The 22,921-nt window shown below is 41.0% G+C and overlaps 2 protein-coding genes across 5 annotated transcripts; one reads left to right on the forward strand and one right to left on the reverse strand.

The window, feature by feature from the left end:
* Positions 1 to 702: 702 nt before the first annotated feature.
* brd8b (bromodomain containing 8b) lies at positions 703 to 17,962 on the forward strand. Of its 4 annotated transcripts, none has more exons than XM_032554904.1 (19): positions 703 to 796; positions 1,378 to 1,474; positions 2,767 to 2,836; positions 2,964 to 3,013; positions 3,115 to 3,237; positions 3,389 to 3,469; positions 4,161 to 4,225; positions 5,233 to 5,399; positions 5,485 to 5,676; positions 5,858 to 5,951; positions 7,420 to 7,562; positions 10,188 to 10,623; positions 10,718 to 10,755; positions 10,834 to 11,033; positions 12,151 to 12,243; positions 12,406 to 12,474; positions 12,578 to 12,863; positions 14,991 to 15,035; positions 16,833 to 17,962. In XM_032554904.1, the coding sequence occupies exons 1-19, from the start codon at positions 778 to 780 to the stop codon at positions 16,890 to 16,892; spliced, it is 2,328 nt and encodes a 775-aa protein (XP_032410795.1). In that variant the 5' UTR covers positions 703 to 777; the 3' UTR covers positions 16,893 to 17,962. The 4 variants fall into 4 exon arrangements, with proteins under 4 accessions (XP_032410795.1, XP_032410796.1, XP_032410797.1 ...); XM_032554905.1 differs by having other exon boundaries at positions 10,837 to 11,033; XM_032554906.1 differs by having other exon boundaries at positions 10,843 to 11,033.
* A 728-nt stretch (positions 17,963 to 18,690) lies between these two features.
* LOC116714375 (DNA damage-inducible transcript 4-like protein) lies at positions 18,691 to 20,004 on the reverse strand. Its single transcript, XM_032554908.1, has 2 exons — positions 19,736 to 20,004; positions 18,691 to 19,428 (listed from the first exon to the last, which is right to left on the reverse strand). Exons 1-2 carry the CDS (start codon positions 19,911 to 19,913, stop codon positions 18,995 to 18,997), a joined length of 612 nt encoding a protein of 203 aa, XP_032410799.1. The 5' UTR covers positions 19,914 to 20,004; the 3' UTR covers positions 18,691 to 18,994.
* Between the last annotated feature and the right edge of the window lie 2,917 nt (positions 20,005 to 22,921).

Below are 22,921 nucleotides of genomic sequence, written 5' to 3' on the forward strand. Positions count from 1 at the left end.
CAAAAATGGAGGTGATGTCAAAAATGTTTATCAGAATTTTAATTTTAAGGTGGTAGAGGCTATGACGCGGGCTTTTGATAGCCTTCTGGGATGTCTTACAGATTTAGATAGAAAAAGAAGAAAGATATCACTTATGTACACATCTCCAGGTTCAAGTATTGAAATATTCAGATATTGGATAGAAAGCTTAGAGATAAATGGATAATAAAAATATTTTTATATGTGTGGATATTTATAATATTGATATGTTCAACCGAAACATAGAAAAATATAGATTTCTTAAATTTAATGAGCAGTCTGCAGTCTTTCCTGCAATCACCGTGCCCAGTAAAATGACATCTCATAGTGCTGCTTTAATAGGTATTAACTAATGTAATTGAAATTAAAAACTACTTGTACTTGTCTAGATGACATGTGGATTATTAGTTAATATCACTGACCACCTTCCAGTATTTATTGTACAAACACATTCAATAAATCAGAATATCACTGAAAAGCCCATTTATTTCAGGAACTTTATTACAAAACAAAACAAAATAGAAACAAATGATATAGATTACACGCAGATGGATGTTTGAAAGCCCCTTTTCTGTTAATTATAATTTGAAACAGCATAAACAGCTTTTTGACACTTCCCGTGCTAGTTTTTTGCTTCAGGGCTTTTTTTTTTTTTTAGTGTATTATTTCTCTGACTGGCTCGGGAGGACGGCGGCGTGTTGTGTGCATCACCCAAATCTGTCCGGCGGATGTTGTGCCAGGAGTCTCGTCGTAAAAACAATGGCGAGCGGCATCGGCAGTAAGTAATATTATAATATAGTTTTTAATGTTATTCGAGACGTTTAGGGATCAGTGAAGGAAAAATAACATAGGGGACGTATTTCGCCCAGCTTGTAAAGACACAGCAGCCTCGCTGCCCCAAATATCACCGCTATGTGTGTGTGCCCCATGAATGTGTCCCCCCAAACATTGCTAAGCTAACGCTAGAATTTAGACGTTACTGTGCCGTTTTATCTTGGTTGTAAAATAATACGAGATATTGCCAGCTATGTGTTGATAAGCCTTGTTTGCGTTTCAGCTAAGTTAGGAGTTTTAATCGTCCAGCAGACAATATCAGGCTAATTAGAGTATTGTGGCTAGCTGTAGCAAGCTAGTTCTGCTTGTTTACGTCAAACATGCTGCAGTTATCCTCGCGTTTCTAATTACGTTGCCAGCTTCCGTTGCTATTGGTAGCCGTTTTATACCCTTACTAAGTTTCATTTTTGTAAAATATGATCTAAATTCAAGTTTTATGTCTGGTTTAGTTCGTTCTCCATTTACAAATGAACAAACATATTAGATGTTTGTAATTTTTTTAATTCTTTTTTTTTTTTGCTACAGAACACAAGATTGTGAATGTGGGACCCACGGAGCCGTGGTCAATCAGGGAGAAACTGTGCCTGGCGTCATCTGTGATGAGGAGCGGAGACCAAAACTGGTAAATCGATGAAAGTATTTGTCATTTGTAGTAAATTTGTTCCCTATCAACCATATATGATCAGAGATGTAAGAGACAAACAAGGTCCATCAAGACGGTGCTTAGTTAAATTGTCTGGCTATTAAAACAGGTGATATAGTGGGAAACTGAGGTGTCACAGATATGATCTCTAAGCAAGGTTTCCCTGCTTATATTAATTTGAAAATAAACACTCCTAAATATCAGCATAGAGATGCAACAAGCTATTTTACAGTAATAAAAGTCAAAGAGGACTTAAATTATCTGATTTGATATTACTGTCTTTGTTGTTCTCATTGCTAAAAAAAAGTGTTTCATTGTTTTCATTGTAGGGTAATATTGTGGAAAAAGACAAAATAATCATTTAAGTCTTGTTTTATTCTGAATGTCTTCCACTCAAAACCAAAAATAGAATGTAGGACAACCGTTGGTGTCTTCTCACCTCACCCTCTCCCCTTCACAATAAGAGTATACATTCGGGTGTGAAATATACACATTGTATCCGCCACACAGGCCCCCCCTGAACACACAGAGTGTCATAAACACAAAAACACATAACATTCGAAACAACATCACAAGTACATAAAAGAAAACACACACAAAGGAAAAACTAAACAGCAGCAACAGACAAAACAATTGAAATACCTAACGGTAACAACTAGGGCAGGGGTGGGCAATCCTGGTCCTGGAGGGCCGGTGTCCTGCAACTCTTAGATGTCTCCCTGGTCCAACACACTTGAATCCAACAGCTGAATCACCTCCTAAGTGCAGTCAGGTTCTCCAGAGTCCTGCTAATGACCTCATTATTTGACTCGGGTGTGTTGAAGTAGAGACACATCTAAAAGTTGCAGGAGACCGGCCCTCGAGGCCTGGAGTTGCCCACCCCTGGACTAGGGGGTTTAATAAGTCGGCCACCATGGCTTCTTTTCAGATGGACTCGGCTAAAGAAAACCGCCGGTCCTCTTTTGGAGCCGAACGCAGGCCCAACAAAACCCAAGGCTGGCGATTTATCCAGCTATTATCCGCCAACGATGCCCACAATGCAGCCGTTCTCCCCTTCACAATAAAAGTATACATTTTGGTGTGAAATATATACATTGTATACGCCACAATACAGTCATTATTTTTTCTTGTTTATTTCTAAGATGTTATTTATTTACTTATTTTTTGTTTCTACTGTGTGCTGTGGTGGGACAAACTAAATCCTCCCCCCCTCCTATTCCCTCTACGGTGGTCAAGTGTTATCTTATATTTTTGTTTTATTTGTCTTTCAGGGTGTCTGTGAGCAGAGCCATCAAGCCTTTCTCTGAGCCTGGTCGTCCTCCCGACTGGTTCTCTCAGAAGGTGAGAGAGAGAGACGATAACCCACTACTTTCTCCCTCTCTCTCTCCATCTCCCAGCCACAGGAGTCACTCGTGTTGAATTGTAGTCTTTCTAGCTAACTTGGCTAATTTCCTGTTTTGCTTCTCAGCACTGTGCCTCACAATATTCCGAGCTGCTGGAAGCCACGGAAGCTCCAAAGTGAGTGCTTCGGCGCAGCGTCGTCACCGTTGCAGAATTTGATTCCTGACTTTTCCGACTTAAAGCGACAGGCGCTCTAAACATTCTTGTCTTGTTCTAAGGCGTAAGCGTGGGGAGAAGGGCGAGGTGGTGGAGACCATCGAAGATGTCATCGTCCGCAGGCTGACCACTGAAAGGATCGAGGAGCTAAAAAGACTACAGAGAGACACGCAGGAGCAGTACAGGTAGGTGGACATACTGATACACAGTGTGCTGATTAGTGCATTAATTCAAAGTTACTGCTTTTATTGCGACGAATGAAACTAAGCGTAATAGAAACTCATGATGGCGCAATAAAAATGATTTCCTCTGTATTTGCTGTCCTTGTCCTGACAGGAAGCTGAAGAAGGAGGTGGAACTGATCCAGACGGGTCACATGGACTCCCAGCTCAAGGACTTGTGGGCAGAAATCACACAGTGAGGCTCTTCCCTTTGTAGCCCCTCCAGAATGTCGCCATGTTTCCTTGTGACTGTTGTGGCCTAAAATTCCTGATTTTGCGGCACCTTTTGCAAAGAGTTGCAGTCAAATTTCCGATGCTTTTTATGTTTGGTTTGTTTTCCCCCCTTGAGACTTCTTTCCGTCTCTTTCTGTTGCGACGATAAAAAATTTCTTTAAAGATCTGAAGAGCAACAGTGAGCACAACCTCTGTACGGTAATTAAAGGGGATCGGATTTCACTGCAAGAACACAAACTCTTACCAAGTATCTTCGTTCTAGTTTCTAGTGCAAATATCTTAAATACTTGAAATAAGACAAAACTAACTTGCAAATAACTTTTCAGCAATATATAGGAGTTTGTTTTAAGTTAATAATTCCTTAATATTGATGAAAACGTACTGGTTCCACTAGCAGATTATGTCACTTAAAACATGGGAAAAATATCTTGTTGTAAGCTGCCCAGGGTTAGCTCTTATTTACTGACCTCTACCGCTTCTGCTCTTAAAATCAACTTCTCCAGAATTTTTAGTTCGTTTTCCAGCAGAAGTCCTCCCCCTCAGCTCTAAAGCAAGGCCAATGTTGTCACAATCTTTACAACAAGCTAGCCGTCCTCATTTCCTTTGCCTCACGCCTCACATTTTAAACTTTGCGTTTGTTTTTCCAACTCCAGAAAGAAGAAGCAGGAGGAGGAGGAGGCAGAGCAGAAGAGGAAAGCCACAGAGATGGCGTACCAAGGTAGGTCCAGAGCGTTCGCTGTAAACACCGACCGATCGGCCTTCCTGCTGCTTCCACTGGATTTAAGACGGGAAGCTGCAGGCGGCGGCTGCAGCTTGGTTTATGTCGCAGCAGATTCAGCACTAAAGTCACACAGTGAATTCTCAGAGGAAGGATATAAATACTAAAACGGGGCTGACTAGACTTTTTGTCACATAGGCCAAAATTGTCAAGTCAAAAGAAGTCATGGAGCGAGGGGAAAAAAAAATAAAAATCAACAAATGATTTGATTTATTTATTTGTTATTAAAAACAAGATTTCGGTCGCTTTCTTTCAAAACGCTTGCTAATGTTTAGCCAAATTCAATGAATGATTTAAAAGCTGATTTTTGGGTGCAGCGAAGTCGGCTTCTCAGTGAAAATGTCTGGACGGATGTGGTTCTACTCCTTAGAAGTGTTTGGTTGCAAAAAAGACAAAAGCTTTGTCGTACTGAACATTTTCCTTTGTAAGAAAACTGTCAGTAATAATTTGACCCTAATTAAAAACAAAACGTTTTAATAAACAAATTTGTATCTTTTTTATATGCAGTATTTTAACCAGTGTAGCTAAAATCAGGCCACTTAAGGAGTTTTGGTTTTATCATAGTTGCAGACTTTTTTTTTTTATCTTAAATGCAAATTGTGTAAATGTTTTGTAGAGTTTTGGATGAATTACTGCTCTGAGTGTGTTTTTCCGTCAGCAAAAGGACTTTTTTTTGAATTTGTAAACTCCTGTTAGCGACTAATCGATTACTAATTCAGTTGATGATTATTTCAATAATCAATCCATTACGATTAATCCGACTAATCGTGTCCAAAATTTGCCACCAGCGAATGTACCGGGATGTATTGCTTCATGTGTCCTTTGGCCTGTGTGAAAAATATTTATTAATGATCCATGACTGATTGTCAGTGTAGCAGCTTTTTGAATTCCTCATCGAGAGATCTAAAGTCGCTCCTTTCTGCTTCCCCCCCATGTGTGTCACACAGCGCGTCTGGCAATGAAGAACACGCCAAAGCGCCTCCCCAGCGTGACGGTCCGCTCGCCCCTCGGGGCCAGCCCCTCGACCCACGACGCTCAGGCAGACTCCGTGGTCCCCACGCCACCCATGGACACCGAAGGCGCCCCCTCGGAGGACACCGCTGTCCACTTGGCGGTAGGAAACCGTTCAGCCGGACATCAGGTGTAAATTTGCGGGAGACTCAACAAGACGAGTGACTCCCTCCACCCATCTCCATCAGGCTCAGGGGGTGGGCGTGCTCCTGCCGGCAGCGGAGCCTCCGGTGTCGGGGCCAAAAGACGGAGGCCCGGCTTCTCTGGCGGAGGACTCGCCTCAGAAGAGACTCTTGACGCAGAAAGCCACGCCGCCGCCGTCGCCTCTGTTATCGGAGCTGCTAAAGAAAGGAAACCTCATCTCAGCCAGCCCACGCCTGGTGAGTGCTAACAAAATAACAATCAAGAAACATACTGGCGATTAATTGGAATTGAATTAGCAAATTTTAGATTTTAAAAATAGCTGTTTGACAGTTTTGACTTGTAAGTTGTGTAAATGTAAGGATTTTTATTTGTTTCTATATTTGGCCTGGTGTATTTGATGTATTTTTTTGGCGTCAGGTATCAGAAGGAGATACGGCGCCGAGTTTAACCAACGGTGTGCAGACGGCAGCCGCAGCTGCTGCTTTAGTCCCCCGTCATGAAGTCTTCACCGGTAAGCAGACTCAAATGAAAGCTTGTGGATGCAGAGGCATTTTTTAGCCCTGTGAGGATTCAAGGAACTGTGTTGTCATACCAGCTCATATGGTACAAAATAGTACAAAATTCAAACTCTGGTCCTACTTTAAGAAGCATAATGAATAGATAAATAGTTAAAAAATCAATTCTAAAATCATCTATTATGAAGCTAACGGCTAGTCTCGGAAGACTAAAGATTATTTAGCAACTCCAATGCTAAAAACATCATGTTTTATGAGCCCTTAAAACCATAGTCATGTTAGCATTCAGTTGATGTTTTTCTTTTTTAATTATGAGCTGACAGTTATTTACACTGGAGATGGAGGTTAGAGTTTTATGCATCACCAGTGATCTTTCTACTCGAAACGCTGGCATGTAAAATGTTTCAAGTAGGGCAGAGAGACATGGTTTAAAAATAAAATGTTACATTTTTTAAAACAAAACTTTTTTTCCGATTTTAGTCACACGAAAAAATGTCCTCACTTTTCTCTGAATTTTTTTTTTTTTTTTTTTTACAAATGACAGAAGATATCCTTAAAAAAAACGACTTTTATTTCAATAATTACTTCTGGGAGTTGATCTGAATTCAAAGTCAAAATGAATAGAAGCCATAAAACACGCTCGTCAAACAAGATGGTTGTTCTTTGGTGGGTTAACATCACTCTGGAAACCCAGGAAGTGCATCAGTGAGAGAGAAAAAAAAATCCATATTTTCCAAATAATTACATTTTCAAAAACAAAAAAAAAATTGTTGAATTGATCAAATTGATTTATCAAATTTGCTGCGTAATACAAAATATTCCAGTGACTTAAGTGAGACACTATTTTATTGGTTTGCTCTGATCAGAAATGAGTCACATGCTTGTCCTCAGGTCGTGTTTCACACAGGAAGATCATTGGTGGCGCACAGCCTCCATCTTTCATTTCCTGTGTAAATAAGTATACATTTTTGCATAAATAATAACCTTGTGTAAACATGTTGAGAATTTAAAGGTTTATAAAATAGTGTTGACATAAACCACTCTGAAGTTAAAAGTCTGTAGTTGCTTAATGCTGGGAGAGGTGGACATTTTCTACTGGAGTCCAGTAATTTAATTATTTATAACCATTTAACTGAACCTCACTTCAAAACTCTTGAACTAGTCCTTTAAGGTACTTCATAAATCAAGTGAATACCTCCTGCTTTGCTTATTTCATAACATAATTATTGTTGGCAGACTGTCTTCTATGATCTATCAAACCCTTTTTGTAGTTTGCGATTTTTGGATAAGAATATCTTGAGATGGCTACTCTGTACTCATGTTATAGTGAATAAAATTAAAAAACAATCACAGTAAACGGAGCAGCTTGAGTGGGTCTAGTTTGACCAGTTGGGTAATCAGAATGAACTCTGAATAAAGTGTAAACCTATTTGCATTTGTCGATACTTTAATGTCTGTTTGCAGAGGGCGATGCAGACGCGGCGGTGAAGGCAGAGCTCAGCGAGGAGACGGGGCTAGCAGATGAGGATCTGGTAGCTGTGTCGTACATGGGGGACGAGCTGGACCTGGAGACTGTGGGAGACATCATCGCCATCATAGAAGAGAAGGTACGGGCGTGTCTCTCGCCAAATAAATGCTTTCAAGACCGAGAATGTAAATATGACGGTTTTACAACGGCAGTTTATCACAACAGAATGGGTTTGAGGGATTTAGGGCTGTCATCCTTTCATGTTTACACGATGTGGCTGTTTGACCCTGTCTCAGTAGAACGGTAAAAAAATAACAAAATAAAAGGAACAAACAGTCCATACGCTAATGTATAACGTATTAGCTCTGGTTGAGTCATGAGGTTTGAAAAAATAAAAAGAAGCAAAAGATAAAGTCATGCCACAAAAAAAACTTTATGAAAGTTATACGTTCTCAAAATTTTCTCATAAGGGAAGAAGACGATATGATCATAGAGTCCCTTTTCTAAACTATTTGTATTAGGGATGCAAAAAAAATTGAGTTACAATTCATTGTCGATTAATGGTTTATTAGATAGAAATTGGTTCTAATCGATTAACAAATGGAAGTCCACTTGATCTTTTAGGGTTGTAGTTTGACCTCCATGCAGTAGAGGGCGACGCTGGTCACCAGAGGTGTGACCAAGTCACTGTGTTGCAAGTCTCAAGTAAGTCTCAAGTCTCTGTCCTCAAGTCTGAGTCAAGTCTCAAGTAAAGACACGCAAAAGTCGAGTCAAGTCTCAAGTCAGGAACCTTTAATTTCAAGTCATTTCGAGTCGTTTTTATTTTTATTTTTTTAATAATTTGCAATTATACATAAAATTCAAATATTAGACCATTTGTTCTTTTTAAAATATGTATTTGAGGTTCATTTGTGATCCTCTTATTCATCTGGTATTCTTCAAATCTGTCAGAAATAAACAGATGTCAGAAAATAAATTACAGCCTTTCATGAATTACATTTGACTTCAGTTTACTCCTTCTATTCATAAATAAACATCAACACTACAACAATCATAGTTTTCAAAAAATGAAATAAGTATAAATGAAGTTATCACAAGTAAACTCAGGAAGGTCTGGTGCATTCATTTTTCTGCTTTTATTTCTAAGTATGTTAGTTTCAGTCCTCCGTAAATATGGGACAGATATTCTAAACACAAAATTTATTTGGGACAGTCACTGTATTTGGTCTTTTTTTTTTTTTTCCCAGCAAAGCTATACTACTTGGAAATGGGTTCTGTGCGACATGTGACAGTCACGCCGGTCAGTGCATTAAGTCAAAAACAGTTGACTTAATGCACTGACTGCAGTAAACAATATATTGTCAATATAATTTCCCAACGTAGATGTCTTCAAATACACCAACCATCCTTAGATGATACTAGACCCGGCTCATCATCATGATGGGACAGAGAGACTCTGTTCCCTGTGTTCAGGTCCAGAATCTGCTTTCTGTTCCGGAGCCCCGCTCACTATCCACCGGCTTCCTGAGCTAACACGGTGCACATTATTTGTGGAGGCATTTGAAGGACCGGATTTATGGTAAATCATCACCAGTTTAACCCGGAGTACACATGCTAACACGAAGTTAGCTAAAGTCAACTATCTTACAGCAAAAGAAAAGTGCCACCTACCGATCTTTGTGAAGCTTCAAATGCCGGACAAAGTTGGACGTCGTGGCATCTCCATCCGATATTCTCTTCTTGCATGTTTTACAAGTTGCAGTTCGTTTTTTAGTCGAAAGTTCATAACCTACGTAGCCAAAAGAAATTACTCGCGGAAGCATATTCGAGCGGTTATTTCGTATTTCGTTCCCTGAGCTCTGCAGCTTTGCCGCGTTTTTTTTAAACGTCCAAATCCTGTTAATTTGATTGGTTGTGCTGCAGCTACGTACACATACATACATAAGGAGAGAGGAAAACCATAGTGACGGTCTGCGCATATTGATACGGAATGAGTGAAATTAATTAATGACGCCACTTTATAAATAATGTGTTTTAAATTTTAAGACTTTGAGTAAAAAATATCAAGTCTTTTCAAGTAAACAGCTTCAAGTCGAGTCAAGTCCCAAGTCAATGGCATGAAAGTCAAAGTCAAGTCCGAGTCTTTGAGCATTTTTTCAAGTCAAGTCTCAAGTCGTGATTTTAACGACTCGAGTCTGACTCGAGTCCAAGTCATGTGACTCGAGTCCCCACCTCTGCTGGTCACTAGTGGGGCTAGTTGTAAGAAAAAGAGATGATGGCCATATCAGAATGGAAAAGAGAAATTGACTTTTTGGACGCAGCAGGTCCAAACAGAATCTAGTGTGGGATGCAAAATGAAAAAACTAAAACTTTGAAATTAATCTTAGAAATATTCTAGAGAAGTCTTGTAACCTTATGAGGTCTAAAAGTCAGAAATTTGCAAGAAAAAAACAGAAAAAAGTTGAACATTTGTGAGAAAAAAATCATAAACTTTTAGATTAATCTCAGAAATTTTCTAGGAAAAGGATGTACATTTCTGAGCTCCAAGTTGAAAACTTCCAATAAAAAAACCCAAAGAAAATCCTTGGGGGTTTTTTTTCTAGAAAATTTCTGAGTTTCAGAAGTCAAAAATGTCAACCGCACATCTTCCCCCTCGCTCACAGCCTCCTTTCTTGTAGATTCACTATCAAATTAAAGGCCACTGAAGCCAAAAAAATCCTTAAAAGAAATAATAATTTTTCTTTTTCTCTGTTTGTTATCGTAGGTGGATGACTCGGTGGAGGCTTTAGACGCCGCCGCCGTGGAAGCAGCTCTGTCTCTGTGCGAGGAAGCCGTCTCAGAAGGCCACACCCTCCCTGGGCCGTGGGAGACCCAGGACCTGAAGCCGTCGGAGCCTCCGGTCCGGCACGCCGCCTCGGTTCAGGAGAACCAGGACGCCTCCGCCGCACCAGCTCCGTCTTCCGGCGGCCCTGAGACGCAGAGCCAGCCCGACGTCAAAAGGGAGGAACAGTTCAAGGGAAGCGGCGAGGGAACCGAGGCGGCAGGAAGCGACGTCAACTCTTCGCTGGCTTCTGACGACGGCGCGGCAGGAAGCGAAGTCACAGAGGAGGCGGTGGCCGGTGCGAAGGAGGCTGCTGAAGCTACAGTGAAGACTGAAGGAGAGGATTGGAGCCAGCCGGAGCCCAACCCTCCCTGCCTCGGTGGGGAACACGCCTGGATGTTTATACTCGGAAACAAAGCTCATGTTTGTTTTTCCTTAAACTGTTTTTTTTTAAACTTTTTTTCCTTCTGCAGACTCAGAAGACAGCTCCGTGTCTGGGAAAGAGTCCAAGGTAACCCACATCAACACGCCAGCATCCACCGACGGCTCTTATTTACATGGAAAACTCGATTCCATTTGTTTTTCTCTGGAGGTGAAGGAAGAGGAGGGAGGGAGCGAAGGCGACCCGGACGACGGGATGGAGCTGAAGGAGGACTGCGGGGAGGGCGAGGGTCCGTACCTGTCCGAGGTGGAGCGGGCTGCCAGCGAGAGCGAAGATGGCTACGGCCCGCCGTCCCAGCGCTACACCGTGGATTCCCTGGCCAGCAGCCCAGCCTCCTCCTCCCAGCTGTAGGTGCACGGTTGGCCGACATGCCGACCAAAAACAAAACTTTAAAAACTCTAATCCAGGGGTGGGCAATCCTGGTCCTGGAGGGCCGGTGTCCTGCAACTCTTAGATGTCTCCCTGGTCCAACACACTTGAATCCCAACAGCTGAATCACCTCCTAAGTGCAGTCAGGTTCTCCAGAGTCCTGCTAATGACCTCATTATTTGACTTGGGTGTGTTGAAGCAGAGACACATCTAAAAGTTGCAGGAGACCGGCCCTCGAGGCCTGGAGTTGCCCACCCCTGCTCTAATCGGACAGATTACACAAGAAAAGTTGCACTAAAAATCAAATTTATAAAATCTACATCACAACAAGCTCGTTTAAATACTTTTAGCACTTTTCTATAACTTCATTTTCATTACAAATGTTCGCAAAACCTTCTCGATATTCGGCTAATGTTGAAAAAACACAATTTCGCCATAGCAGTGTTCCCATTAAATTTTAAACCGTTAAAATCGCAGGTGAATAATTTGTTCATGTAACAATTTATTACAAAAAACACGCCACGCATTTTCTAAATACTTCCTGTCGTCTTCTTCATGGTTTGTGAAAATGGCAACATCCGGTTGTTGATCACATGACTGGTGTTTCTAATGCAGTTTTGTATAATAAACCAATTTCAATACGGTCAAAAACATTTTATTGGAAAAAAACGACGAAATTGGCGAGTTTCTATTAAGCAAATGTACTTTTGAAATGTCAAGTAAATTGCACAAATATATGACCAATGGTAACGCAGCTGGTGTTCCACTTCATATTTCCAATTATTGTTGTGTAGACCTGGGCGACTATGGCTTAAAAATAAAATCTTCAGATAAGTATTTCTACCAACTATTATCCGTCAAACTTATACCAAAGTATAACTTCACAAGATGCTCAACATTCTTAATTTTATGAATTGGAGTAAAACATGCTTGTCACACAAAATTGTTGTGTGACAAGCGTTGGTTGTCTCTGGTTGTGCTTACATCACTCTGAACTATGAAAATCCAAGCAGTTGATTGGTGGGGGAAAAAAAATTCTGATTTTCCAGAAATTAAATCTTAACACAGTCTCTCTCTTTCTTTCATGTGCATCAGCTCCACGTGTGGTGAAGACCAAGAGGCCGTCCAGGCGCAGAAAATCTGGAAGAAAGCCATCATGTTGGTGTGGAGAGCTGCAGCCAACCACAGGTGATGCTTGTTGGCAAGCATAGACACTAAATAACATCACACACTGCCAGCACTTCCCTGTTAGCCACATTTAGCACGAGTGTTTTCTTTGTTTTTGTCTTAATTGTCAATCGTGGAACTGATTTTAGTTTAGTATTAAAGCAGATGTGATGCCGGTTGCAGGTACGCCAGCGTCTTCTTGCAGCCTGTGTCAGACGACATCGCCCCGGGTTACCACAGCATAGTGCACAGGTCAGAAAACACAATACCCATTAAAGATCTACTTTTCAGCGAACATACGATAAACAAATGTACCCGTTTGTTTTTTTTTAAATCTAAATAAATCTCTCGGCAGACCCATGGACCTGTCGGCCATAAAGAAGAACATCGAGTCCGGCGTGATCCGCACCACCGCCGAGTTCCAGCGAGACATCATGCTGATGTTCCAGAACGCCATCATGTACAACTCGTCGGACCACGACGTGTACCACATGGCGCTGGAGATGCAGCGCGACGTCCTGGAGCACGTCCAGCAGTTCCTGGCCACCCAGCTCATCATGCAAACCTCGGAGAGCGCCATCTCCGCCAAGAGCCTCCGCGGCAGGGAGGGAAACCGCAAACCAGGGGAGCCGGCCGAGAAGGTGGGTTGAGCGGCAGGAGAAGGAGGAGAAGGAGCTTACTTTACAGAGCATTTGAAGTTATAAACCGTGTTTGTAGGTGAAAAACTCTCCAGAAACGTAATTACTCTGCGCCCAAAGAGGGTAAAACTGGAGGACGCATCAAAAAGTTTACCGTGGTTTGATGAACCATAGGGTGGTAGCTAGTGATTATTTTATTTATCGATTAATCGATTGTTCTGACAATTTATCGGATAAAACAAATTGCACATCTTACACATGTTTTTTATTTAACCACCTTTTTATACATTAGAAATACAATAAAGGATGCAAACTAGCTAATAGCTCCTTTTTTTGAATAAGAAAATAAACATTGTCTAACCTAAAATGCAATCTTTTAGTAAATCTGAATGACATGAAGCTAAAACCGCCACCCAAGGAGTTTTGGCAAAAAAAATAAAGAATTTAGACAAAGATTTCTTTTTATCTTAAATGCAAAATGTATATAGTTTTTGTACAGTTTTGGATTAATTACTGCTCTGAATATGTTGGAGTTTTGGGGGATTTTTTTCATCAAATGGCCGTTTTTGGATCTGTATATTCCAGTTAACGATTAATCGATTACTGAATTAGTTGATAATTTCAGAAATCTGCTAATCAAGATTAATATGATTAATCGACACATTTTGAGAAATATCCCTTATGGATGAGATTTTAGACATTTGTTGCATTAAGATCACGTCAAATTATCTATTTGAAAGATCAAATGTTTCACCAAGCGCCGATGAACAAGTCTCATATTTTGGACAGACGATGGAACCCTGCACATCTCACTCTGCCTATATTTGTTTTGTAATTTAAAATGCTCTTACTTTGGCTGACAGGTGGAAAGTTCTGGGTTTATGCTTCTTTTAAAATGTAATAATATGACCAATAAACGCAACATTTTAATAATGTTTTTTCCACTTAATAATAGAAAAAAAAATTCATCAGTTGTAGAAAATTTAACAACTATTAGCCCAATTATTTCTTGTTACTTTTGTGGACCAACAGCAATTTTGTTTTTATTTTCTTTTGTGAGACAGATTCAGTTTTAAATAAATGTCATCGGTTTCTGGGTAAGTCCTTGTGATGCAGCCTGGACGTACGAGAGAAATCCTGACCGAGAGGGGGGGCAGCGAGCCCAGTGTCAGTGAAAACAGATTTTTATGTTGATTTATGTTTGTGCAATAATAATGTAAAGCTGTTTTTATTGAACATAGTTTAACTTTGATGACAGATCTTTGTTCCTCCCATCACCATCACGATGTGTATTTTAGTAGTAGACCCAGGGGCGGTTCTTTCCATGTGGACAAGCCTCCTAAAGATGACCATTAAGTTTAGACCATGAGCTGCGCATGAAAGAACAACTTAAATCCTTAACTAATAGCAAACTCCTTCATTTTTGGTGGTTGTTTCTATTTATTGGGTTGTGCCGCCCTGGTCAGAAAGCCATGTCACCATAAACCGCCACTGGGTCCTTTTTTTTCTTTTTTCCGTTCGCCTCACATTCAGACCTAGAAGTCAGTAAAAGTTTGGCAGGAATCCATTGTTTTTGCTTCCACATGCACGTCAAAAGTTGGACATGCCTTTGTTACATATCTGTGATAGTTTGTTTGCCCTGCTCGTTGCCCGCGGCGCTGCCTCATTGGAACGATTGTTGTCGACATCCCAGTTGATGCGCGTCCTGTATGTTTGGCTGCAGCTGTTTGTCTCCACCTGCATGCTTGTGTGTCCGCAGATCATTTAAAGTAGGACTTTCTTTGCGTAGTCGTGCACGTTGCCCTCCGTCATTGGAGCTAGACGTGGGAGTCTGGACGGTCTCCTCAGCGAGGATCTTTGAATAAAAAAATCTGTATAGTTTGATGGGAGTTGTGACGTAAATTTCCGTATTCACCTGCTTGTCTTGTAATGTCAAATCTGAACTTGCTAAAGTGTTGACGTGTCATCCTGATGTTTTGTGGATATGTGTGTTTCTGCGCTTCCCACCTGATGAGGTCCAACCCCCCACCCCTCGGCGTCTCGTCTGACTGGAACTCCAATGAAACTTGCTTTCTCACGCCTGCGTGTCTTTGCTTTCTCTTTTTCACTCCGATGTTTGTCCTCCTACAGGACAGTGTCCCAATGGCCTCTCCTGCTTTCCTTCTCTCTCTCTTTGTAAGTATTCAGGTTCTTCCCTCAGATCTCACCAGAACCAGGTCTCAGCGCAAACATCACTCACTCCGTCCATATGTGACACTTTTCTTCTTCACTGGCATCCAACACTAAACAGATGCAGAAATCAACCAGTTTTACACATACAGTGTAAACAATTATTCGATTTACGATTAATTGACGATTAATGGTTTGCTAGATTAAAATTAGTTCCAGTCGATAAACAAATTACGTCCGCCTAGATCTTCTCTTAGTGTTGTAGTTTGCCCGCCAACCAGCAGAGGGCGCGGCTGGTCATCCTTAAGCAGAGCCAGTGCTAAAGATGGCGGAGTCATCATAACAGAACAATAAAGAGAAACGGTCCAAACAGAGTCCAGCGTGGGAGGTAAAAATGGACTTTATGCGGTTCTGTTGTGAAATATAACCACGGTTCGTTCTCCATAAGCGCTCATTTAGCCGTGCTACATGGTGAAGCAGCGTTATCTTAAAAAATTACTGATGTGTGTTACGAAGGCGAAGGCAGAAAAAAATATAACAAGATGGAGAATTTTAAGAAACACCATAATTTCAATCAACAACATTTTTTTTAACCCTCCAGGGGGTCTTTTGTGGGCTCTAGATAGTAGGCTGACAGGAAACGGGGAAGACATGCGGCAAATGTCGTCGGGTCCAGGAGTCGAACCCGCGACGGCCGCGTCGAGGACTCAAGGCCTCCAAATACGGGTCGCGCTAAGCACTACGCCACCACGGCACGCCCAACAACATTTATTTTTGAGGGCTGTTGTGAGTTAATTAAATTTATCGAGCGAAGTTTTAACATAAATTCAAAAGCAAGCACACACAGTGCTTCTGTGTGAACATCTCTCTGTTCATAGGGAATTAAGTGTGTCGCATATTTTCATCTTTTATGTTTCTATTGAGCAAACTAAGTGGTTCTGTTTGGTTATATCTTAGAAATATGTCCAACTTTAATGAGAGAGAAAACCACAAATTTGATTTGAGATCAGTAATAACTTCGGCTGACACAAAGTGTATTTGTCATATATTCAGCATAATATGACAAATTAGCCCTTTATGTTGTGGAAAGACGGTCAACCCTTGATGCAAGAGAAAACGGACGCCTATCAATTATTCGTTAAATTAAATCGTTAGTCGATAACTTTTAATCCTAAATACGATGCCTGAAACATTTCACATTTTCTCCGCTTTTGATTAAAAAAAAAAAAAAAACGTTTATTGCGATTTAATGTGACAGGACCGACACGTACGGGTAGCTGTAAGGTTTTTGCAGTTTTTTGGTTTTTGTTCAGCATGACTTTGCCTTTTGCTTTGGTTGATGGGGAAACAGTCACGCAAAATGTGTCAGGCTGTTGCTGCTCCAAACACTGAGGCTCATAAACCAGCCATCATCTCCAGACGCCCTCATACACTCTAGCTTCTGTTTCCACGTAGTTTAATCACATCACACACGCAAACTTCCCTGTACCCTCTCATCGTACAAACTCTCAGTCCACGCCGCTTTCCTGTTTTTCCATTTTTTTCACATGCGTTTCTCAGTGTCTCTCTTTCTCTGCATGCTCTATTTTATTTTCTTCTTTGTATCTTTTTTTTTTTTTTTAATTTTCCCTTTTTTCAGCCATCCTTATTTTTCTTCCGTTTTGTCCGTCGTGTGGGGAGGAAGCCCTCCGAGGTTGGACCATGCCGTGTATTTGTGCGGATCTCGATCACGTAACGAGGTCTCCGATCTTTTGACCTTGGCGCCTTGACGCAATGATTCCCTTTCTGTCTCTCTCACTGCAGGATGGAGGCACCAGGGGTCGCCGCAGCGCCATGGAAGCTGACCTCAAAATGAAGAAGTAGCTTCTGGGATGCTTTTCTGGAAATGGCTGATGTCCCTGTGGCCTGGTTGTGTCTGATGGGGCTAGTGCGCAGCTCCTTCGAATTGCACCCCAGTGTGTAGCGTATCTGGCGAGGGTCCCGAGTAGTCATTTCCGTTTGATGAAACTGAATGAAAACTTTCTAACGAGAACATTTTCACCAGCAGCTGCTTGTTTGGGGTCAACAATCAACGGCAGGTTGAGTCCTACCTGCTAGATTGGATCCCACTCAACATTTTGTATGTTAGTACAGTCTGTCTGAGTCTGTCCTGCACCTAACTGTGTCCTCTGAAAGGTGGATGTAAAGACACTGGATGGCAGCAGTGTTGAACGTGATGTTCTTAGGATTTAATAGCCGTTTTATTAGCTCTGCATGTTGGACCAATGCCACACAGGACCAATTAATCAGTTTGGGCCATGTTGAAGTATAATTCACTGGGCATTTTTTTCTTTTCCTCTTTATTAATGCTTCCGATCTTTAGGCCACAGCATACATTAGCATGTTTTAGGGTACCGAAGATGGATATACCTTTAAATATCTGCAGATCTTTTTCCAAAGCATGATTTAAGTCAAGAGAACACTTCAGTCATAAAGTTCCACTTCGGATTAAAACTCATTAACTGTATTACATTAAACTGTTGTTAAGTTTGGATCTGCAGTTAGTCCTTGCCAACAGGATTTGGTTTCATCTTTAGAAGTCGGCTCTGAAAACACAAAGTCTCTAAAGGATTCTCCTTCCTCCTGCTGACATCAAGCAAATTTAAACCTGATGACCTCTGAGGATTTTGCTAAAACAAGTATATGCTCATTTTATGAAACAAGGTGGGCAAAGTTTATTATTGCTGAGACTACTCATCCCTGATCATCACTTAGGAAGTAGCCTGTGTGTGTGAGTGAGTGTGAACGCTCTGTAAATGGCATAAGAACATGCTGGTGTTGTGGTAGAGTACAAAGTTGAGTTTTGTACCTGAGAAGGATCATATAGTGAGGGTATGTATGTTTTTTGGTGTACATTTGTTAAATAAAAGATTTGATTTAAATGTAAAACAGGGCAGAGTGGCTTGCTTGTTTTTTTTTATTGTAGGTTTCGTTTTAGAGTTGTGACTGAGCTAGCATACTGTACTGTGTGTAACAGTTAAAGTATTTTAAACAGGGTTGTTTCTCATCACATGATAGTTGCCTCATGTGGTTTCATATTCGACGGCCTGTTCTTGTTCTGTGGGAGGAGCAGGTCCAACCCTGATTTGGTTATTCTGCTGTATCCCACTGTAAAGCTTTAACAGTTTCACTTTGCAGCTAAGGCGAGCAGAACCGAAGCCTAGCCTATGACTAAAACAGCAATGACTGCATTGGTCATGCCATTTTTCCAAAGTTGACTAGTCCATCTTCAAGCTTGTCACCTATCCAGAGTTTATACAGGTTTCAAATAAGTTTAAGACCCCTCAACAGATGGACAAATTTATAACAAAGCTAAAATTTCTGGGGACTAACATGACACAGCTCTCTAGCATTAGCTTGTTACTGTAACCTCAGTCTCGAGTCACAGAACAATATACATGTCGGCACACGGGTCTTAAATAGAGAACAGTCCTGCCATGATAAGTTAATACTTGCAATTATTTAAGGCCAACTTAAGGATGTGGACAACCTGCTATCCATTGTTTCCTAATGATAGTTAAGGGGGTCAGTCCTCTGCCTCAGCCTTTAGAAATCCAGTTAATGGCTTAAGACCAAGGAGTGAAGTTGACATTTATTTAGCAAAAGAAACAAAATGCCCACATAAAACGTCATATAAATACTTTATTGCACAGTTTAAGTCTCAAATAAAATACAAAAACAATACACTTCAGTAGTGAAACCAGCCCAGTACTGGATTGAAATTTAAGCAGTCAGACAACTCGCAGTGCAAAATACTGACAATTAGTGAAAAAGCAACAAAAACAAAGTCAGTTTGAGGGCCTGCTCAAAAAGGTTCAGCTATCTTAATATATAAAATGAACTAGAGTTAATCAAAACAGAAACGTCACAGCGTACACAGCCTTACATTCACTATGGACTGAAATGACTGCAGTCCCCGTCCACCACTAGCTGAACTCGTGGATCACGGGACTTTCAGAGGAGTAGAGCTTCCTCTTCATCAGCCGGTACTCCGGCCTCAGCTTCAGCACTTTTCCAGAATCAAAGATGTGCCAGCCATCCTCCTTGTCCACCTTGAACACCACAGAGAGTTCAAAGGTCGGGGTCACATCTGGGTCCGGAACGACGGTCCCCACAGACTTGAGGCCGTCTTTGCCCTCAACGTACAGCCTGATGGAGGCGCCCCGGAGCCCGCAGGGCTCATCGGCGGAGGAGAGCAGGATGTGGTGCCCGACCCTGGTGATCATGTTGCGGGGCAGCAGCAGCACCTGGCAGCGCAGGACGGACGGCTTGGCTTCCGTCAGACAGCACTCCATCTGCCGGGTCAGGTCCTGATGGAGGAGCTGCTGTTCATCCTCAACACCAGCATCCAAATCTGCGGCTGTGATGAGACAGAGGTCAAAGGTTAGAACCACTTCATTGCATCATCCGGGTCGAGTCCTTTTAACGCTCATTTTACAGGTCAGAACATCACTGACTTTAGTGAAGAGCTGCTAGTTTTCAGCTAGATCAATTTGTCATCCGCCATATTATATAGGTAATTTTATTTAAAAGAAATATCTATAAGCCAACTATTAACGTATGTTTTTATTCATTCAAAAGTGTAGAGAAACGTATTAAAACTCTTAATCTTCATATTGCTGCAGATTAACAGCATAACCAGTATCAAGTATATAAATGCTACTTACAAGGCCAGCTGCCGTCCCTCTCATCGCAGCTCTCAACGCTTCCCCGCCGGGCCGAACTCGACCCGCGGCCCGGGGAGTTGTGGTGGAAGAAGTACTTTCCTATCATCTCCACCACGCTTTCCTCCTCCGTCAAGACAGACACTCCGTGTCCAAAGGGCATAGCGGCGATATAGACCATCCTGACTGCAGTCCGTCGAGCTCCGGCGTCTCCTCCAGTTGTGTTCTCGGTGTTTCTTCCATGTAGTCAGACGGTTGAAGCTGCTCGCTGCGCTGAGCGCGAGGCTTTTATACCAGAGAGGGAGGGGCCTCTTGCATCAGCCCGGGGGGGCGGGGCTTAGCTGGTTGAATCCAGAAGCTTCCTGCTCAAAGGCTCACGCAACCTATCTGCGGATTGCAGCTGAGAGCTGTCACGTAAACCAGGGAAAAGCAACCGCTGCGGAGGATTACGTCAGTCTGAATGCTACAATAGCGTGAAATTTACTTCGTTTACAGGCAGCAAGATATTCTGAACTATATTTAAATAATTTGTGTAATACAGAACTTCCTATCGAGGAATATATAATTCAGGAAATAATACAGAGCGTCTAATAGTTTGCATTTATTTGTGAAGGAAATTCGTCTGGAAACTGAGCCTCGATTTTAATTCAACTCTTCATTGTATTCGGCAAATTTTATACAGATAAGACAAAATATTTGAAAGCAAAATATTTTTTATACTGTTTCAGTATTTTAAACAGTTATATTGTCAACTTAAAACATAGCATAGAAAAATAATCTTAATTATTATTATTTTTGTTTTACATCTAAAGTTATACAGGTCAACTCCTACTGTAGGTTTTAAATCAAAAGTTTTTAATGAATGACAAAAAAAAAAAAAAACATAATAGAATTTCAAGAGTTTTATTGTATTGCCATCTTATCTGCTTTGCTCTTTTGTGACACCGAAAAACACATGTTCAAAAAGTAACATTTAAGATTCTGTTCTTAAAATATAGACTTAAGATTAGGTTTATTCATTCAATAATGAATGAATAATGGATGGAAAATCTCACAATCATGGACTGATTATCATAGTTCAGCTCAGCGGAAATCAGGATTAAAGATATATTCTTCTGGTAAAGTGTGTAATTTCGGTTTTAGCGGCACTATATAATAGTTCTATATTTTGAGTCAACAAAACTAAGCTCGAACTCTCCTTTGTCGTTCATTTAATATTTCTTGTTCATTTTTTATGCTTGATGAATGCAGCTGTACTTTTCCCAAATGTGAAACCTTTCGACACTCACATTAGCCGTGTTGGAAAGATCCTAGACGTGACTCACAGATATTGAGGTTTGGAGTGAAATTCATCTCTGTGTGTAGCGTGTTAAGTGTCGAATGAGGAGCTGATCACCACGGTGATTCAGAATCAAACTTCCCCTTCTGCTGTTGACCACTTACTACAATTGCAATGAGTAAAGTAGCTTCTGTAATTCACTACGGAAGTGAATTACGTCAGAATTCAGATGCATCTGAACCAAACTATTATTTTTATGGGAGCGCTAGTTTAGAAAGTTGGACTGCTGAAGAAATTAAATGGAAACTTTGCCTACCAATACCTTTTGGAGTATGTTGTCCACCCCATTTGCCCAGCTAAAGGTTAATAGTTTTGGCTGGGATGGTGATATGGACATACATTTTTTATAGCGATACTTAGCGGCATTAATGTGATAACAATAAAAGTGACAAAGAAGTATTTATTATGTCTTTTTGTAGGAAACTGTATGGCTGTGAGTTCATGACACAGCAATCAGAGCCCGCGAACATAAACACTGCTCTTGAAAAACATTCCCATATGAAACACGATTCTTTAGGAAACCAATCTCATAATTAAGTCTGATTTGTATCACTAAACTGCACACACTAGATATTTTCAAAGTTATTGGTATTTATTGATGCTCTCATTGGACAAACAGTGGAGGAAGTAGTAAATAATAACAATCCAAAGAACACGGAGCATTTTTTCCTTTAAAACATCATTATTTGGAATTCATTGTGACAACAATAAATCAAATTCTCCATCACAATAAGAAATCTATCGCGATAAATGATAAACGATACAATACCCATTGTACTGTATCGAGAGTGTCTGCAAACAGCAGCTTTAAAGTCTCGTCACCACTGTTTTTTTTATGTCTGAACTTTGACTAGGTCATTCTAACACGTGAATATGCTTTGATCATTTTATTGTAGCACTTGCTGAATGTTCAGGGTCATTGTCCTGCTGGAAACTGAACCGTCGCCCCAGTTTTTCTTGCTAGGTTACGCTGCACTTACCTGCATCCACTTTTCATTAACTTAAAAGAAAAGAAGAAGAATCGTCTCCACTGCGAGGTGATGCCACCACCATGTTTCCCCATGATGATATTTTCATCAAAATGTGAAGTGTTAGGTCGCACTATCAGGCTCCCCCTTGATTAAATCACACACAGGCGAATATGCTTTGTAAATATGGGAATTTAAAAAGGTAATTGGTTGAACTGAATCGACTGAAATCGGAGTTCTGTTCTCGGCTTAACAGAGCGATGAAACGTAGAGTAAAATAAATGCTATGAATACTTTTGAACTACACGTTGTACCTTTAAACTGTCCGTTTTTTTAACTCCAGAAATCTTGAGTGATTTGTGAATGTTTGTCCTCGGTAAGCCCAGCTGCTTCGTGTGAATCCAGGTGATTTAAGGCTTTAAAGCTTCGAGCGTTATCTCGTGTTTGTGTGTAGACTACAGGTGAAGCGAACCCCGCCGTTACTCACAGCCAGGTGACTAAGACTCAGTCTGACTCACGACGGCGTAGACCGTCACTCACACACCTGGTGAAAGACCAGCGGCAGCGTGAACAAGAACTGTTGGGTTTTTTTTAAACTTTCTATTTTTCCCGATCCATGAAGTCATCACCAGAGTCACGTAGAATGACCAGGTGAGCGAGGAGTCGTCTGCAGACTCCAAGTCGGGTTTTTAAACAGAAAACATTCCACTTTTTAACTTTTTATTTATGCTAACAGACCCTCTGTAGCACTGAAAACTGGCCTATTGGGAATATAGTGTGTTTTTCAGGGTGAAACTGACATCTGAGAACAAGTTTGCTCTTGTCTGAAATAGAAATATGTGAAACTAGTTCAACATAAGTCAAACAGATGGAAACAAGGTC

Source organism: Xiphophorus hellerii, chromosome 23 (genome assembly GCF_003331165.1).
Source record: "Xiphophorus hellerii strain 12219 chromosome 23, Xiphophorus_hellerii-4.1, whole genome shotgun sequence".
Taxonomy (NCBI): Eukaryota; Metazoa; Chordata; class Actinopteri; order Cyprinodontiformes; family Poeciliidae; genus Xiphophorus; species Xiphophorus hellerii.

Bases quoted from the DNA above. Each gene is read 5' to 3' on its own strand.
- brd8b (XM_032554904.1), top strand. The intron at 2,837-2,963 runs GTGAGAGAGAGA...TTTGCTTCTCAG, and splicing joins CCGACTGGTTCTCTCAGAAG to CACTGTGCCTCACAATATTC. The intron at 3,238-3,388 runs GTAGGTGGACAT...TTGTCCTGACAG, and splicing joins GACACGCAGGAGCAGTACAG to GAAGCTGAAGAAGGAGGTGG.
- LOC116714375 (XM_032554908.1), bottom strand. From the start codon at position 19,913: ATGGTCTATATCGCCGCTATGCCCTTTGGACACGGAGTGTCTGTCTTG. The intron at 19,429-19,735 runs GTAAGTAGCATT...GTCTCATCACAG, and splicing joins GAGGGACGGCAGCTGGCCTT to CCGCAGATTTGGATGCTGGT.